Consider the following 13,949-nt stretch of genomic DNA (forward strand, 5'->3'; position numbering starts at 1 on the left):
TAATGCCATTTCCCTATTACCTAAGACAGGGTCTGGCACATAGTGGTTTCTTAATAAATGCTTTTTAAAGGAAATAATATCTCATGATTTTGACTAAGTTTATCTGCCAGATATTGACACCATATATTAAAAATTGCTGTTAGTCCCATGATTATTACTGAATCATTTGATGTTAGGCAAAAGTGAACAACTACTCAGAATGCCCAATGAATGTGAAAAAAAGCTAACTAAAACTTGAAATGTACTTTATAATCTAAATAGCAGGTTAGCTGTTCTAACTTATCTAGTAACAGAATGCAAGACAGATCTATTTACTAATCAAATATAAAATATTGGCCGTAATTACCAATTATATGACCGTTAATAAAGAGACTTGGTGCATTATCATGTGAGGTGTATAGAAGTCAGAATAACAGAGCCCTGAATCAAGAGTCACAGTACTCAAGTTCAAATCCACTAGGGTAGGTTTCAGTTTCAACCTTTTTAATTGGATATAAGAATAGTAATTAATTCATAAGGTCAGTGTGAGGACTGAAAGAGATAGTCTATATAAAGACATAAGCACAGTAGCTGGCACATTGTATATAATAAAAGCAAGCGATTATTAATATAAATAAAGGCTTTTTCAGCATGGTATAGCATATATTATTATTAGCATGTTCTTTATGCAAAGATGAAATATCTTTTCAGGATTAGAACAATAATCCCAAGCCACAGGCAAAAAGTTGGGAACCAGCACTAGAACCCAAGTTCTTAGACTTCAAATCCTATTTGCATTGCAGCTGTGCTACTCTGTTATGATTAAAAGATTCCTAGACTAATGTTGAACTACCAGCCTAAATATAGGCTGAATGGCTTTTCAGGAAGAAAAGGCAGACAAATGAATAAAATAAAGGAGAATGCAGAATAGAAAGAAAGAGAAAAAGAGGCCCTGGCCCCATTCTGTTTACACAAATAGAGAATATCAAATATTGTATCTGCTATTGAAGAGAGAGGAAAAAAATTTATTTTACAAATATTTTTGTAATTTTGTTTAAGATTCAAAATTATTTTTATCTGTTGTATTAGTCCATTTTCACACTGCTGATAAAGACATACGTGAGACTGGGAAGAAAAAGACGTTTAATGGACTTACAGTTTCACATGGCTGGGGAGGCCTCACAGTCATGGCAGAAGGCAAGGAGCAAGTCACATCTTACATAGATGGCAGCAGGCAAAGAGAGAAAGAGCATGTGCAAGGAAACTCCATCAGCTCTCATGAGACTTATTCACTGTCACAAGAACAGCATGAGAAGGATCCCTTTTCATGATTCAGTTATCTCCCTCTGGGTCCATCCCACATGCGTGAGTTAGGGGAGATACAAGATGAGATTTGGGTGGGGACACAGAGCCAAACCATATCGTTTAAGTATGTTGATTCCTTTATTTTTAAAAGTTGTCATATAAGGATTGTATGTATTCGGGGGGTCCATTAGTGATGTTTCAATGCATAAAATGCAAAATGATATTTGATACCTTTAAATGGGAGAATGTTTCCTCCCATATATAAACTTCTCTGGGCAAGCATAAGATTTAAATAAAATTTAAGTATTTAGTATTGTTTATCACAGTAATGATTTTCTGAATTGTGCACTATCATCACATTTGACCTTTTTTTCTTCATATAGAATGCTGAAATTTCTGTCTTTGAAGTAAATATACGATTTGTTGGTGGACTACTCTCAGCCTACTATCTGTCTGGAGAAGAGGTAAGATGAAAAGTAGTATATAAATGTGAATTATAAAGTGTCTTAAACTACATTTTTGGTAAAATATGCCATTTGTGACATATATTTAGAAGGAATCTATGGAATTTTTATATTTCAGTGAAGCTGTGGCTTACACTGAGTTTCTTATAATATGTACTAATTAAATGAGCAAGCTGGGAAAGTTTAGCAGAACATATTGTCAGGGAATGTTAAGTAATGCCTTTAAAAACTGTCTCAATTGTGTTATATATGGTGTGATTACAGCTACAAATTGTGCCCAAGGACAAATTAAAGAAGTTTAGTGGCAGGCTTGTGGATGAATTTTTTTAAGCATTATTTTAATGTTAATACAAGGTTAGCTTAGTAAAAACTTTTTTTAAATTAATAAAGCATGGCAAGTAAGATACAAAAATTATAGTTTTTATGTAATTGAGGGGGTGAGACACTTAACTACCAGGAAAACAGTCCTGTAGATCAGCATCCCGGTATCAAGTGCTTTGGAGCTCTTCCTGGGTCAAGGCTTCATTAATTATCTGCTGCTTGGAGCAAAGCAGGAATTTTTAATTTAACTGCATTTTATTGATAGAGTAAGAAAGGATTTTTATATCATCCTCATAAAGGGCACTGATGCTATTTTCTTGAAAACTTTGGACAACTTTATGAATATCGTTAAGTGTCCACTAAGAGTTGTTGGAATGGGCCTCATCTTCAATGTTGACAGTGTTAAATGCTGACATTATGGAAAAACTATCACATATTTCAGTTGCATGTCAATCAGATTTGAGTTAACCTCAGCATTCTGGCTGGGGAAAGAGTAGATCTTACCCAGTGCAGTATTTCATGTAATTCTGTGCTCCTTCAAACAGATTTAAGCAGAGCAATAAATGTTTAATGAGAAAAGCTGCTTGACTTTGTTCCTATCTCTCAAGTATTATCTTAACCAAACATACAATCCTCACAATCTTGCATTTCCTCTCTGTTTAGATTTTATTCTACCTTAGATCTTTTCAAAGTATATAGATGACTACTATATTTCTCTCTATCTGTCCTGTTTTAGTGTTAAATGTTGTTCATTGTGAACTCTGTTACTTTCTCAGCCAGGGTAGTGTGATCTCCTGGTCTGCTATGCCTCTTCTTCCATTTTATCAGTTTTTCCACTACCAGATAACTTCATGTGTTCAGTTCAGTTTAGGGTATTCTAAGGATTAAACCACACACAAAAAAAACCCCCAAACCCTATATTTTTAAAAAGTTATGTTTGAAATTAACTAACATTGTTTTAGTTAACAGTTTCTGCTTTTAGAATACTTGTCCTTGGTCCAATGCCAGGATGGTCTCATTGCTTTGGACATGATATACTAAGATGACCTTGGTTTTAACTTTTTCCATAATTTATGTGGGGGTGAGACAATTTGGAGGAAATAAGAATTGCATCCTTTTAAATCTGGGCTCAATTAGGATAATAGAGCATACAAAGAGAAACACATATGTATTTATTCTAAATATACATCATGTTTGATTAGAATACTTTTTCACTCATGGTGTTTTTAAGTTTATATACATATTTTTCTATATATGTGTATACTTAACTATATATATATATATATATATGTATAATTATAATGCCCACAGATATTATAGTTTGCCTATAGATAAAATAATTTGCCTAAGACTTTGTAAGGGTATTTTAAAAATCTATAATAGCTAACTTTAGTAAGCAAATGACTACAAAGAGCATCTCCATTGCAAATAACTATTCTTTCAGTCTGTCTGCTTTGTCCTTATCACTGTACAAACATGTTTTTATCACATGTAGGTTTTCTGTATTTTAATCTTTATGATAAAAATTTATCCGAGTTTTTTTTTTCCTTTTTTTTGTATCTGTAGAGTGCATTTTCATTTTAGTTACAGGGACCCATCTTCTTAGCATTTTTTTCCTTATAGTTTTCTAGATGTTTGACAGTTAGATTGTTTTCAGTATCTTTTTATTTTGAGTAATATTGCTGTAATCACTGAATAAATGTTCTCTGAAGTGGTGTTGGCAAATGAGAAGTGATTAATACTGGATTGTTTTAACATCATCACTTGCCTGTCTCTCTCAGTTACTTAGTCCCTGACAATTGATTTTCATTTGATGAATACATTCAGGGCAATTGACCATTAGGAATGTGATCCAGAAAAATTATTTTACCCCAGGTCTGTTCTTGAGCTATTTGTATTCATGTCAAAATTTTTTTAAATGAGCATTCATTTAATAGAACACCAACATAGCAAATTATGAATAATTTTGTTTTAAATAGTTGGTAAAGTTCTATACCACACACTTTTTATGTAGATCAGACAATTGACTAAGGTGTCTAGGACAATTCATCTTTCTACATATCTCATAGAGGAACTTTTAAACCACTGTAATTTAACATTCTGATTTAATCACCAAGGCTCAGGATTATTTTAAGAGCAAATCACCGTCAGAAGTAGATAAACCCCTCATTGATATCAGCTCAAGATTCCTAAATTTATATTTCAAAAGCAGGAGAAGTACCACTGATTTGTGATACCTCTTTTAGGAAGGTTACAGTTAGAAACACTGAACAATAATTAAGAATGCCAGCAGAAGTCTAAGCTACCAAAAAAATAATAGAAACATGAAGTACCTGTAGTAAACTTTGATTACAGCACCTGTTCAAACATTTGAAACCTCGTAGCTCAGTTAAAAATTTTGTAGTACCATTAAAAAAGTTCAGGTTCAATATTTTCAAATTCTATATAAGAAACTCAAACAACCACATAAGAATTGCATACATAGGATAGAGATAAGATGAATATTAAATAGGAAGGATCAGTATTAAAAATAAATTTAAAATTTAAAAATTTAATCAATATTGCTCTATTATAAGCTAAAGTTCTCACTGGAGATAGCAAATATAGCAACATCTAGAATATGATAACCCAAAATATGTTTTAAAGACCACTAGTTTCTTTTGATATGGCAAAGCAAATCTGTATTTGTGTGCATACTGAAAATAAATTTGGGAAGAGCTACATCCTATATTCTTTCTTGGAAATTCAGAATGCACAAAAAAAGAAGCTAATTTACTTTTATTTATCCTCACATTTTCCAAACTTAACAATAACCTTCCTCTGTTTTGAAAAAAAAAAAAAAGTGACAATGCTAACAGTAAGTTAGAATTATTTTTCAGAACAGTTTTTGGAAACGCTACTATAGAGTAAGAGTAAAGCAAAGATGATATTGAAATTGACAAGTGCAAAACAGATATATGTAAAATATAACATTGCAAGAGGATGACACATGTAGAAAAGAACTTATATGAATATACCATGTAACATTATTTGTTTTACAACAGAAACCAATAGCTATATTGAGCAGAAAGTGAATGTAATCGGACATAAAGATGTCACAGAATCAGAGAGATGGCTGAAGAGTAACTTGGAACAAAAAGTGTCAAGTTGGCATAGAGGATCTCTATAGCTGTACTATCACCCTGGAACACCCTGCAATTAGTAACATGGACTGTTTGTTCTACTCTTCTGTTGCTCTATTCAAGACACAAAGTCCCTGAAGAAAGAAGCTAATTGTCAGAGTTTCAGTTACATGCAGCCTCTTCGGGGATCTTGGGGAGTGAAAAAGGATATGATAGAAATCTTCTGCAAAGTTTGGATTCATATCCCGCAAAGACTGAGTAATATAAGGAAGTCTAGATAATCTCTGATCAGGAAATTGAGGCCCTGTGAGAAGGGTTGGGAGAGAGGGCATGTAACAGCCAATAATAAGATTTCATCCACTGTGGTGAATATTAGTATGGCAGAGGAAATAGACAAGCCACATGGAAACTGATAATTTAATAAGATATCTGAAAAAATGGAATCTGATTTTCAAAACTATTCTGTAAGCTAAGAGATGACATTTAGAATAGACCAGAGTATTTAATCCTCAAAGAAAACTTTCTGCCAGTACATTTTAAGTTTGTGAAATAGAAAAACAATAGCCAACTCCTGGAAGCCAAAATGATTAAGAACTAGCTTTCGATGGAAAAAAGGTGAGGAAGATATCTTATCCACGACCAATAAAACACACAGAATGGATTTTTACATTATATGAGTTTACTCTGAAAACCTTTCATTTTGAAGGCAGCAAAAGGATTTTTCTTCAAATTCCCCCTAAAAGTTATCCACTGCTGCAAACACCAGTACAAAATATTGCTGAAAGATGTCTACTTAGTAAGTATAATACCACCAAATTTTAAGACTAACAAGGAAGAAACACGGAGGAGAGTAGGATTATAGAGTAAGGAGGAGAGAGATAAGTGAGAATGTGAGTTTACTGGTAGGAAGATCTATTTGTTTTTTCTTAATAGGATTAAGACATTCGGAGTATTTGGGGGGTTAGAAATTGATTTTTTAGAGTTTGATTAATTATGGATAATCATAAAAGTATTTAGAAATTCTCTAGAAAATTAGGCTATATGATTTGATATATTTCAAAGTCAGTGTCTGCAACAATCCTTTCCCAGACTATCTGTCTGTCTCCTGCCTCATTCTGCAAAAAAAATTAGAGTGCCAGAAAAATGTGTATGATTCAAACAGAGCTGTAGAAAAACAGAGAATAAAGTTAGGGCATATTAAAGTTTCAGATAAGGTTAGCATATAGCAATGCATTCCACCAGTTTGTAAATCATCCAGGCTTTGGACAGAAATGTATCTTCAGGTTTCCTAGTGACCAGAGCAAAGTAGGGAAGAGAATTAACAGCAATCTGGTTTTGCTATTTTTGTGAACACAAAACAATTGATACCATAAAATAACCCACATATATTACTTATATTTAATTTTCCATAAAAGGTAGAAATATGTGGTATAAACAAGAAAAATTCAACAATATATTTGGATCCACTAGAAATACATTAGCACCCTTCCATATCTTGCCTAAATTCTAATTTATAAAAATTGGGCTCAGACTTAACCTGCTCTCTTATACATGGAAATAATTTTCATTATGATCTCTAATTAGGTAGACTTAAATCTAGAAAGCAGAGATATCAACAAAGGCCTAATTAGAGGGAAAAAAAAAGAAAGAATTGAAAACAATGATCACAATACCATAAAATGAAAATATATGTTAACCCTATATAATGAGGAAATAACAGAGTTATACAATACAGTTAAAAGGAAGAATTGATATTGTGGTACAGTGAAATTAAAAATTAGGTAATCTGTATAGTTTGGATATGTGTCCCCTCCAAATCTCATATTGAAATGTGATCCCCAGTGTTGAAAATGGAGTCTAGTGAGAGGTGTTTGGGTCATGGGGCCAGATTCTTTATGAATGGCTTGGTGCCCTACTCCAGGGTAATGAGTGAGTTCTTGCTCTGTTAGTTACCACAGAGTCTGACTGTTGAAAAGAATCTGGCCAGACATAGTGGCTCATGCCTGTAATCCCAACATTTGGGGAGACTGAGGCAAGGGGATCACTTAAGCCCCAGGAGTTTCAGGCAAGCCCAGGCAATAAAAGCCAGACTCTGTTGCTACCTTAAAAAAAAAAAAAAGAGTCTGGTACCTCTCTTGCCTTCCCTCTGTCTCTCTTGCTTCCCCTCTGGCCATGTGTGATACCTGCTCCCCCTTCACCTTCTGCCATGATTGTAGGTTTCCTGAGGCCCCCACCAGAACAGATTCTGGTACTATGCTGCTTCTACCATCTGCAGAATCATGAGCCAAAATAAACTTCTTTTCTTTATAAATTACCCAGCCTCAGGTGTTCCTTTATAGCAACACAGAACAGACTAATACAGTCATTAAATTCTTTTTTTTTTTTTTTTTTTTGAGACGGAGTTTCACTCTTGATACCCAGGTTGGAGTGCAATGGCGCGATCTCGGCTCACCGCAACCTCCGCCTCTTGGGTTCAGGCAATTCTCCTGCCTCAGCCTCCTGAATAGCTGAGATTACAGGCACACGCCACCATGCCCAGCTAATTTTTTTGTTTTTTTAGTAGAGACGGGGTTTCACCATGTTGACCGGGATGGTCTCGATCTCTCGACCTCGTGATCCACCCGCCTCGGCCTCCCAAAGTGCTGGGATTACAGGCTTGAGCCACTGCGCCCGGCTAAATTCTTTACAATATTTTTATATGCCATACACAATGAAAAATTTTTTAGAAAAATATGTATGTCATACCTCCAATCAAAATGTAATGTTAGAAATGTACACATATTTAAAATGGTAAAACTACATGAAAATTTAAAAATCTCTCAAATAACTAGGTCTTAAAAATAACTTAAAAAAATACATAGCTCCAAAACTCTGCATTAAGAAAAAATAAATATGTAGTTAAGTCTATATTTCATTAATTTAGGGAAAAAATAGACATAAAATAAGAACATAAATAGACTGAGAAATGAAAGAAAAGCTGGTAAAGCTTTCTCTGCCCCTTCTCAACACCATCCTTTTTGAGATAATCTTTGAGGAAGTCCCTCCAGAGCAGTAAGAACCATGCTATTCACCTATTAAGAGGCAGAAAGTTTTGATGCCCTGAGTTTGAGTGGCCCTGTCAGCAGGAAGACTCTTCTAGGCATGTTTTTCTGTAGTGTACTCATCTGTGCAGAGCAAGCACATGGAAATGGTGCTTATCAGATTGGGCGGTGATCGGAATAAAACCAAGAGAGGTGTGCCCAAGGACAATCACTAGTTGGAAGAAAGTATATTATCGCTGCAGCAGATATTGAATGAGTGCCAACTATGAGTCAGACACTGCTCATGGCCTTAGATATGCCTGAGATAAAATAGCCCCCAATCCCTGGCCTTGTGGAGCTTACATTTTAGTGAGAGAATATAGCTCATAAACCAAAACTGGAAAACTTCAACAGACCTGTAAGAAAAAAAATTTGATGTTCTGGATTGGTTGATTTTGTTATTGGAATGACAGGACAGCACACAGGGAGAAAACCTGACAGTGATATTCATCCAACCGACCTTCATACTGCCAGCGTCTTGCCTCTTCAGTCCCTTCCCCACTGTGGCACTAAGGAAAGATGTAATCACTCCACGCATTCCTCTTGCAAACCTCCGCTGGTCCCTGTGGCCTTAGAAGTTGAGTTGTTTTGATTTGTCCTACAAAGCCTTTGTAATTCAGCCTCAGCCAACTTTTTCTGGTTTCCTTCATAACCCTCCTCATGCACCTTCCACTCTATAACAGATCCTTTTTCTTCCAAAAAATGCACAAAGCACATTTGTTTACTTCTTGTATCTGCATTCCCTCTGCCTAGAATGGCTTTCACCCTGCTCCTTCCATCCACCGAGATAGGTACAGCCTATCTTAGGGGCTGTGAAGCCCTCCCTGGCCCCATTACACAAAGGCACCCTCCTCCCCCTCCACTTCCTTTCCTGCATTCTCTGCGTATGCTGCTATTGGAGTTCATTGTTTATGGGTCTGTGAGTCCTCTCACCTCCTCCCTCCCAAAATTTTGCCCAGTAGGATTTGTACAACTCAAAAAATAAGAATGAGGTTTCTGCTTTTTTTATATTCTCATGCTTAGCAGGGCATGCCTGGCACTAGAAAACATTTAGTAAATGTTCATTCTTTAGTAAAACTCTTCACCAGGTTTCTGTGACCTTTACTTTTTAAAACCCCAACAGAAAATTCTTCCAATGGCTTTTAAAGTCTGCACATGAATAATAAAAATAAGCAACTGGCGTGGAAGGCTTGGGGTAGGAGATAGGAAGGAGAAAAATGTAAAGTAATAAGGCAATTGGCAATATGCATGATCTCTAACCACATATAAGCCTCTGTGGCTCCACCTCCAACATCCCCAGCTAGCAAAACATCCTCTTTTTCACCTGTTCTATACATACTGATTCTCTGAAAAAGAAAGTTTTGAAAATCAATCACCTGGAGACTATTTGTAAATTAAATCATTGCTAAATACAGTAGATCATTTATTGTAGATCTTTAAAATAGATTTGACATAGAACATTTTCTGAAATTATAAACCTACAAGGAAATTATAAAAAGCAAATGTGAAAGTGATTCTACAAGGTATACATGTGGTCCTTAATTTGAGGAAACTGTCTAACTAAAACTTTCTAAACTACTTAATGACACATTTATGCCAATTTCCCAGAAAGGAACAATTTTAATTATCAGGTGATATTGATTATATTATATTAATGTAATTATATAATTATGTAATTTTTGTACATTAATGTTTTCAGCCCTAAGATTTCTTAGAGATTTAGATTGATCCTTACATGTATGTTAAATATTAATTTACTATTTGGCATTATTGAAATTGTTATAAGAAAGGAATGTAATATACTGAATAGCTAATATTTTCATTTAAAAGTTTAATTCAGTAAAACATTAGAGAATCATAATTTTCCTCATTATGTTTATAATCAAATTTTCATGGTTAATGAGTTACAGCTGTTACACATTGACTATTCCATTATTATTGGTAAATTTAATTTGTACTTTAAAAGGAGTATACAGAATTAATTCAAAAATAATACTTATTTTAGTCAAAAGAAATTACTACTTTTTCTTGTCCTAGAGTAAATTATAGAAATTATTCTACCCCCAACTCAGATTTGTTACCTGTTTGTCCCTCTGCATAAGCCCTATCTTGTACTGATAATTGTTTTTGAAAGCATAGTTTTATAAGCTGTAAAAATTTTATCTCCACAATTCATGAGCACATTTCTACATTTCACTAGTAATCCCAGCCCTGGAGCTTATTTACACTTATGTGTAAATGGTAGAAGCTGGCCTAGCCCTTGATCTCATTGCCAAGTGAGTGCTTGAGACCTAATGGAAAGAAAAAGTCAGAAAATTCAGTTGTATTTTAATGAATTTTTTTCTTTTAGTTTAGCTAATTCTCTACACATAGCAGCAAACTACAAATTCACATCATTGAGACTAGACCTACTTTGTGATTCAGCAACAGCCTCAAATCTCAATGGATTAAGACAGTATGCTCCATCTTGACTCTGCTTCTCATGATCCTCCCTTCAGAGTCCATCCTGCTGGGGCAGCTGCCATCTAGGTTATTTCCAGTTGTCATGGGGAAGAGGGAGTGGTGGTGAAAGAGATTCTGGCAGACCCCACACTGGCTGTTAATGCAGCTATCTGAAGACCCATGTTACTTCAGCTTACATTTCATTGTCCAGAGCAAGTCATATGGCCACTACAACTTAAAGGGGTGAAGGGGGGTGATAAACAGCATTCATGACCACCGTAGTGACCACTGACTTGGGTTAGACCAGGCGTCCCCAAACTTTTTACACAGGGGACCAGTTCACTGTCCCTCAGACCGCTGGAGGGCCGCCACATACTGTGCTCCTCTCACTGACCACCAGTGAAAGAGGTGCCCCTTCCTGAAGTGTGGCAGGGGGCCGGATAAATGGCCTCAGGGGGCTGCATGCGGCCCGCGGGCCGTAGTTTGGGGATGCCTGGGTTAGACTGTGTAGCCCTCCTGACTACCCAGAATAGCAGAAAATAAGGATTAGTGAGAATAGAACTTTGTCAAGAGTCCCCAGACTGGAGCCAGCCAGTCCCACTGGAAAAAGCCTTCCATACAGTGCCACCAAAGTAGTAAGGGTGACAAGTGTGATTTGGGATACAAATCTTCACAAATACACATCTTCACCAAATTTTCAAGTAAAAAGCTACTCCTCTAGCCCTTGTTTACAAAGTTTGACCTCTCTAGGAAGTACTTCTACTCTGTAGACTTCTCCCCGGCCTTCCAGATTTAAAACAGTAAAGTTGACAGACAGATATATACTGTCCTCTATAGCACCACTGCTGTTATCTGTGGTGGGAGCCAGGTGTTGCTGCTTGGCAGTGGACTGCCATGTTGCCTGCATGTTGAAGACCTGGTGCTTTTCCTTCCACCACTTTTTCTTTGATTTAAGTGCTCACTATATCAGTCACTTCTCATTTTTCAAAAGCCTAATGAAAGAGATGAGGTAATATGTTATATTTTGATTTATATTGAATCACTTTATAATTCATAATGACTGTTGAAACCAATACTTCAAATCATTTTCATTGCCTGAGTCATGTTGACATGGGTTTCTAACACAGATTTTTGCCTGTGAGTGAATGTTTTTCAACAAAAGTTGCTTTTTCCAGGAATGTTCTTGCAAATTCTTTTTCTTTGAAATTGTGATCTCCTTTAGAAGGGTATATGAGATAGCTGTAGCAAGGAATTTAACATTTAATAGGGCTAGCAGAAAATGCCTCAGAATTGTGATAATTTATACCATCTGGTAATTTCATTCATTAAGTGAATCAGCAGATGCTTATTGAATACCTGCTTTTAGGCACTGCAGTTGGTGCTGCAGAAACAAGAGTGAGTAAGAGAAACACAGCCCCCATTGACAAATGTTAATTCAAGTATTAATTTTACTACAATCCTATAAAGTAAGAGTAGGAACTGTACTTACTGTCATTTTATAGAGGAAGAAACAGAGGTGCACAGAATGTTATTTGCCCAAGGACTTGCAAAGTAGCAGAGCTAGGCTTCAAACTTGGGCATTCTGGCTCCAAGAAACTGAAGAGCAGCTAGACATTAGAGATCTCAAGCACAGAAGATAAGATACTGATAGGCCTAAACTCATGAGTCATCAATAATGAAATGGTAATTGAAGGAATAGACAGGAATAAGGTTGTCTGGGGCATTATAGACTGAGAAAATAGCGCTTCATATTTAAGCATTAATGAAAAGAAAGAGCTAGAAAAGGAGACGGAGAAGTCGTGATCTGAGAAGTGGGAAGGAAACTAGTAGAATGTGACATCACAGAGTCCAAGAGAATATAGTATTTTGAAAACTGAGATGCTCAGTTGTGTCAAATGCTGCTGCTAGGAGAAGTTGCATATGGACCTTCTTCAGTATCTTACAACATGGAGCTCATGGATGACTTTATAGAGGGTACTACTGGTAGAATAATAGGATAGAATCCAAATTGGTTTTGATTGAAGAAGAGAAGGTGGTAAGGAAATTAAGATTAGTTCAGGGTCTTTAAGCAGTTAGGGGAAGGTGGCATTCAGAAAACAGATGGCCTTTGGGGAGGCATCCTTTGCAGTATGAGAAAGTGGAGGAGAAGGTAGGAATACAAGTACATGACTTGTTAGACTTGCTGGCGAAGAAATGAGATAATTATTCTCTGGTGGATCCTGTTAACTGTGTGAAAAAGTACAAGACAAGGATTTCTGCTGAGACTCAGGGGAAGAGGAAAGATATTTGATGTGAACGTATGCAGTTTAAAATTGTCATTCTAAAGGCTTGACTACGGAAACATGTCAGAGGTTCTGGGAAGTGTCTAGGCTGATAGCCATGAATTTATGGGTAGCCTCAATCCTTGTAAGTGTATGACACTTTTTCTGACAGTGCTCGGCAGAAGCGTGGAGAAGGAAGTTAGTTGGTTTCAGCTGAGGTTTGTGGTAGCTAGGTAACACAAAAAGGCATGGATTTTAAAGTATTGGCAAAATTTATTGAAAGTATAGACCATGAAGTCCAAGATGAAAATAAGGCAGTAGTAGGAAAAAGGCAGATAAGTAGTGGTTAGAGAGGAAATGGACCAGTTAAATTGCCTGAGGTTTAGCTGAAGTAAAATAGGAGTAGTAGCCATAATTTATCAGGTTGCTGGAAGCTCTGAAAGTTAAGGCTATATGGTGGGATGTATGAATGAAAAGAGATTTTTTTAAGGGAGCAGTTCTAAGTGATGTTATAATCTACGATAACATTTGTGTAGTTGAGGGGAGATTTTGCCAGTCTATCTGCATGGCTGACTGTGTTAGTTCATTTTGTGTTGCTGTAAAGGAATACTGAGACCAGGTAATTTATAAAGAAGGGAGATTTATTTGGATCATGGTTCTGCAGGCTGTATAAGCATGGCTCCAGCATCTGCTTGGCTTCTCATGAAGTCTCGGAAGCTTTCCACTCATGGCAGAAGGTGATGGTGGAACAGGCATGTGACACGGTGAGAGAGGGACCAAGAGAGAGAAATGGGTGCCATACTCTTAAAACAACCAGATCTCATGTGAACTCGCAGAGCAAGAATTCACCCATCACCAAGGGGACAGCACCAAGCCATTCATGAGGGATCTGCTCCCATGACCCAGACATCTCCTGCTAGGCCCCACTTCCAACATTGAGGGGTCACATTTCAAGATGAGATTTGGAGGGGACAG

At 36.3% G+C, this 13,949-nt stretch overlaps 1 protein-coding gene across 2 annotated transcripts in view; it reads left to right on the plus strand.

Annotated features, from left to right (window-relative positions):
- MAN1A1 (mannosidase alpha class 1A member 1) overlaps positions 1 to 13,949 on the plus strand; it is a 182,018-nt gene that overhangs the window by 69,451 nt on the left and 98,618 nt on the right. For both annotated transcript variants that reach the window (XM_039467632.2, XM_039467633.2), the window contains exon 5: positions 1,668 to 1,748. In XM_039467632.2, the coding sequence (XP_039323566.1) occupies positions 1,668 to 1,748 (81 nt within the window). The remainder of the gene's footprint in view (positions 1 to 1,667; positions 1,749 to 13,949) is intronic.

This window comes from Saimiri boliviensis, chromosome 4, assembly GCF_048565385.1.
Source record: "Saimiri boliviensis isolate mSaiBol1 chromosome 4, mSaiBol1.pri, whole genome shotgun sequence".
NCBI lineage: Eukaryota > Metazoa > Chordata > Mammalia > Primates > Cebidae > Saimiri > Saimiri boliviensis.